Source organism: Myotis davidii, unplaced genomic scaffold (genome assembly GCF_000327345.1).
Source record: "Myotis davidii unplaced genomic scaffold, ASM32734v1 scaffold1065, whole genome shotgun sequence".
In the NCBI taxonomy this organism is placed as follows: Eukaryota; Metazoa; Chordata; class Mammalia; order Chiroptera; family Vespertilionidae; genus Myotis; species Myotis davidii.
In genome coordinates, this window is record NW_006297281.1 from 1,194,151 (window position 1) to 1,199,956 (window position 5,806).

The following is a 5,806-nucleotide window of genomic DNA, read 5'->3' on the forward strand; positions in this document are numbered from 1 at the left end:
TAGTTTTAAGTTTTTGCAGGTATTTAAAAAGTTGATGTCCTTAGACTTGCCCATCACATCCTTGAAAAGAGAGGCCAGATTGAGCCCCCATCAACTCAGCAACTTGATCTTTGTGGTGCATGTGCTTAGTCCCTGGGTGAGCTGGAGGGGGATGCTCTCCTGGGTACCAATAGGCTGGGCCCTCCTTTCTGGGAACCTAGGGTCCCAGAACATCAGCTTTCTTCTGGAAGTTCCCCTCACCTCCCCTGACCAGCGGTTCCTTCCAGGACAGAACTCGCAGAAGCTTTCAGATGGCCAGGTCCCAGAAGACTGTACTAGTCCTTCCTCAGACTGAAGGTAGGTGTCTCTCACCTCCAGAGGTAGAGCTTTCCTGAGGTTAGGGGCCACCATGGAGTGGAAAACCCATGGCTGAGGTTTCTCCTTGCATCATTTTTAAAATACATTTTTACTGATTTTAGAGTGAGAGGAAGAGAGAGAGAGAGAAAGAGAGGGAGAGAGAGAGAAACATCTATCAGCTGCCTCCTGCACACCAGATCAAGCCCACAACCCCAGCATATAGCCCAACCAGGAATCGAGTTGACGACCTGGTGTACAGAGTAATGCTCAACTAACTGAACCACACCGGCCAGGGCCCCCCTTGCATCTTGCAATCCAGAGTTGCCTCCTCTCCTCACCCAGCATGGCGGGATGGTGGCAGTCAGGTGGGATACTGAGGACTCATCCTGTCCACAGGGGTCCAGGCAGCTGCCGCAATCCCCATGGTTCTGCCCAACCTGAAGCACAGTGGCTTCAGCCATCCCCTACAGCAGGGGATCTGCCGGCCGACCCAACGCTTCTGCAGCCCCAACTCAGCTCCAGCTCCCAAGTTGTCGAAGAAGCCCAAGATGCAGGCCACAGGAGACACGTTCCCCATCGACTGGAGCCCACCACAGGTCACGTTCCTGACCCCGAGGGCCACGGGGGACGTGGTCCCCATCGACTGGAGCCCACCACAGGTCACGTTCCTGACCCCGAGGGCCACAGGAGACACGTTCCCCACCGACTGGAGCCCACCACATGTCACATTCCTGACCCCAAGGACCATAGGGGACATGGTCCCCACCCACTGGAGCCCACAGCATGTTACATTTCTGACCCCGAGGGCCACGGGGGACGTGGTCCCCACCCACTGGAGGCCACCGCATGTCACGTTCCTGACTCCTTGGGCACCGAAAGCCGGCAGGGGGGCCCTAGCCCGCAGGTGGGTGGGTGCGGTGGAGCCTGAGGGCCCGAGGAGACTGGCCTGCTCAGTGCCCGTGGAGCCAGAGCAAGAGCCCCAGGACTCGGGCCCCATGGAGGACCTGGCCTCACGGGAGGAGCAGCTCTGGAGGGCGGCAGGCCCCAGCCAGCAGGCTGTGGTGGGAATCAGCACCGGGGTAAGCAGTGGCCTCCTCTCCTCACTGCCCCTCTCTGGTCACCCTGCATCTGCCACCCCCAGGCCACTTCTTTTGGCCGTTCCTTGGCCGTACCCCAGCTGTCCTTTGCACCACCCCTCCTCAGCCCTAGTCCCCCTCGTCGTTGGGCTCCAAAGGCTAGGGTGCCCTCCCTTTATTCCCACTCCTAGCTCTTGCTGAGGGTGGCTTGGCGGTGGGGTCTTTGATGGTGTGGTTGGGATGTGGCTGCAGAGGAAGGACCTTGGAGCCGAGGCAGGGCTAGTCAGATGCAGAGGCTGGGCTGGCTGTGGTCCCGTGGATCTGGAGTCCTGAATGGACACTTCTGTGATAAATTTCACCAGGGGAGCAAACTCCCGTTGCTAGGTAGACTGAGAGGACACGTAAGGAAATGTGTTCTAAGAACAGAGATTCATTTGTCTGTGATAGTCCAAGATTGCCAGTCACTGAAATGCCCACCATGGGAGAACTGATGAATTAGGTTCCAGCCACACATCGGGGTCCCCTGAGGGTATTTCTTAAGTTATCTCTGTAGTATTGATGTGGAGTGACCCTCAAGACATACTGTTAAGTGCACAGGGTGAGTGCGTGCAGGGGGCCTCGGTGTGCTTCCCTCCATGCTGAGAGGGCTCTGTGACGGTCTGTTTGCTTACCTGTGCACAGAATTGCTCTGCTAGCATGCCTGTAGGTAGGGCATTTTACTGTACACCCTCATGTTTTTTATCTTTTAGTCAGGTGAATGGATTGCCTGTTCAGAAAAGTAAACAAGATAAAGGGTGTACTTTAGATTAAATTTTATTGTGTTTCCCTCTACTTTGTCTTTCTCTCTCTTCCCCATTCCCATGTCCCGTTCTCCAGCTCACCTCTGAGGGCTCAGGAAGCTATGTCAACAGCTTAGGTTACTTGCTGCAGGAGAAGAGGTGAGTGCAAGAAGGGGTCCATCACGGACTGTTCGTTTCCGTGGACTTGGCAGTACCTTCACGGGGCTCATCCTCTGACTCAGATCAAATGCCTCCCAGGCTAAAGCAGCCCACCTCCTGCACAATGAGCCCCCCGAGCGCCCTGTGTGCTGAATTAATAATGAACATGGAGAAGAGCCAGATCAGAGGAGGGCATGGCCAAGCAGAGAGCCCCAGAACGCCCCACCCCCTGCCCATTACAGAGTCCACGTCCAGCTCCTCTTCCCATCCTGACTCTTGGGCCCAGTTCCTGCCAGTGTGGAGAAGTGGGGGAGCTGGTCTCTCAGTTCCCTCTCATGTGTTAGAGGCAGAGAAGGTGCTGGTTCTGACGGGTGTGCAGCCTGCCTCCTGCCTCCCAGAGAGGCATCACTTCCCACTGCCTGTTCTGCGCCAACCCTGACGCATGCTTTGCTCATTTTCCCATAGCACATCATCTGGTTCACGTGCGCCGTCTCCCTGGGTTACAGTGAGCCTTATCTCACAAAAACTTACTTCTAAAGGCCCAAGTGATATCCCTCAGGGAGGTAGGGGTGGTGTTGGAGACACTGACTCTTTTGCACTGGGAGGTTCTTGCTCTGCACTGGGCCCTGACCAGGCACCAGGTATATAGAGACCAGGCAGCCCCTGCCCACCTGGGTATTAACACCATGATTCTGTGTTCCCTGTGCCATCAGCTGCTGTGGAGGGGCCTGGAAGAGTGGCACCTGGAGATCAGGAATGGCTCCTCAGAGGTGTCCTTGTCCTTGAACCTCAGAGGGTTAGAAGACCTGGGAGGGCAGTGGAGGTGACCACACATATAGGTGGCCAGGACTGGGATTCTTGGTGCCGAGTGGAGATGCAGCCACACTGTGAGCAGCAGCTGGGTCATGAGGGGCCTCACGAACACCAGACAGTCACCGGGGAGGCCTAGGCAGGTAGTGATGCGGTTGCCCACATGTTTGAGAAAGAGCACTCCGAATGCATCATGGAGGATGGATGGGAAGGGTGAGAAGAAGTAGGGCGACTGGTGATGAGATGGGCGCCTTTGTGGGAAAGAGGGATTCAGAACTGGACCTGTGGCATCGAACGGGCATGAGTACATTCAACCAGACATCATCCAGTGAGTGGCTAGCCAGGGGGATCTGCACTCAAGACAGAGGCCAGGCTGGAGGTACAAATCTCAGAACTAGAACCTATGGGCAGAGCCAGGGCAAGCCCTGGGAGGGGCAGGGCAAGGGCTGGGGAGACAGGTCTCCCTCAACAGCCCTAGGGACAAGGACAGCGTGAGGACAGAGAAGGCTGGAGCAGGTGAGGGAGTAGGGGCTCAGGCAAGATAATGATTGGCAGCAGGGCCTGTGGTAGGGGCCGGTTGAAAAGGGGAGTACAGGGGAATCTCAGTTCTCTAACTTAATTTGTTCTGGAAGGCTGTTCGATAAGTGATTTGTTCAAAAACCAAATCATTTTCCCCATTAGGAATATGTAAATTGAGCTCTGACTGATGTTGATCGGTGGTTAGAGCCCAGCCCAAGCACCTAAGGAAATTGGGTTCGATTCCTGATCGAGGGCACATACTTGGGTTGTAGGTTTGATCCCTGGTCTCCGTCAGGGCTCGTGTGGGAGACAAGCAACCGATATTCTCTCTCATATTGATGTTTCTCTTGTTCACTCGCTCTCTCTTTCTCTCTCTCCCTTTCCCCCCCTCCCTCCCTCCCCTCTCTTCCACTCTCTCTTTAAAAAAAAAAAAAAGGAAAAATATCTTCAGGGTGAGGATTAACAAAACAAAACAAAAAATACTGTAAATTATATTAATCCATTCCAGACCTCAAATGATTCCGTTTTAACCTTTCTTATATACAGTGCACATCCAATATACTGTTTAATCTACAAATAACACTTCTTTTCTTAAATTTATTGAACCACCACCTACTAGCCTTAAACTAAATTTTTTAATATATATTTTATTGATTTTTTACAGAGAGGAAGGGAGAGAGATAGTCAGAAACATCGATGAGAGAGAAACATCGACCAGCTGCCTTCTGCACATCTCCCACTGTGGATGTGCCTGCAACCCAGGTACATGCCCTTGACTGGAATCGAACCCGGGACCCTTCAGTCCACAGGCCAACGCTCTATCCACTGAGCCGAACCAGTTTTGGCTTAAATGAATTTTTCATATATCATTGCCTCGGAAATGCTACCACAGGCTAACTGCTTTTTGTTTAGCACATCCAATATACTGTTTAATCTACAAATAACACTTCTTTTCTTAAATTTATTGAACCACCACCTACTAGCCTTAAATTAAATTTTTTAATATATATTTTATTGATTTTTTACAGAGAGGAAGGGAGAGAGATAGAGAGTCAGAAACATCGATGAGAGAGAAACATCGACCAGCTGCCTTCTGCACATCTCCCACTGTGGATGTGCCTGCAACCCAGGTACATGCCCTTGACTGGAATCGAACCCGGGACGCTTCAGTCCACAGGCCGACGCTCTATCCACTGAGCCGAACCAGTTTTGGCTTAAATGAATTTTTCATATATCATTGCCTCGGAAATGCTACCACAGGCTAACTGCTTTTTGTTTATCTAAATCAACAAGATTTTCTACCTTTTCAAATGCCTGTGATTGTTTTGTGAGCACTTTTTTTATTTTATTAATTAAATCTTTATTGTTCAGATTATTACATTATTTCCTCTTGTTCCCCCCATAACACCCCTCCACCCAGTTCCCACCCCATCCTCCTCCCTCACTCCCCATCCACTGTCCTCATCCATAGGTGCACAATTTTTGTCCAGTCTCTTCCCGCATCCCCCTTACCCCTTTCCCCCCCAAGAATAGCCAGTCCATTCCCTTTCTATGCCCCTGATTCTATTATAGTCACCAGTTCATTCTGTTCATCAGATTATTTATTCACTTGATTTTCAGATTCACTTGTTGATAGATGTGTATTTGTTGTTCATAATTTGTATCTTTACCTTTTTCTTCTTCCTCTTCTTAAACGATTTCATATAATGAAAAAAGCAAACTACTGGATATAGAGTATAACTGGTTTGGTGGTGATGAACTCCTTTAGCTTTTTCTTATCTGTGAAGCTCTTTATCTGACCTTCAATTCTGAATGATAGCTTTGCTGAATAAAGTAATCTTGGTTGTAGGTTCTTGGCATTCATCACTTTGAATATTTTTTGCCACTCCCTTCTGGCCTGCAAAGTTTCTGTTGAGAAATCAGCTGACATTCATAGGGGCATTTCCTTGTAGGTAACTAACTGCTTTTCTCTTGCTGCTTTTAAGATTCCCTCTTTGTCTTTAACCTTTGGCATTTTAATTATGATGTGTCTTATTGTGGGCCTCTTTGGGCTCATCTTGTTTGGGACTCTGTGCTTCCTGGACTTGTAAATCAATTTATTTCACCAGGTAGGGGAAGTTTTCTGTA

At 50.5% G+C, this 5,806-nt stretch overlaps 1 protein-coding gene across 1 annotated transcript in view; it reads left to right on the forward strand.

Annotated features, from left to right (window-relative positions):
- Positions 1 to 679: 679 nt before the first annotated feature.
- Positions 680 to 5,806, forward strand: part of FAM178B (family with sequence similarity 178 member B) — a 94,506-nt gene continuing 89,379 nt past the window's right edge. The window contains exons 1-3 of the mRNA XM_015570025.1: positions 680 to 701; positions 733 to 1,415; positions 2,301 to 2,350. Of these exons, the coding sequence (XP_015425511.1) occupies positions 680 to 701; positions 733 to 1,415; positions 2,301 to 2,350 (755 nt within the window). The remainder of the gene's footprint in view (positions 702 to 732; positions 1,416 to 2,300; positions 2,351 to 5,806) is intronic.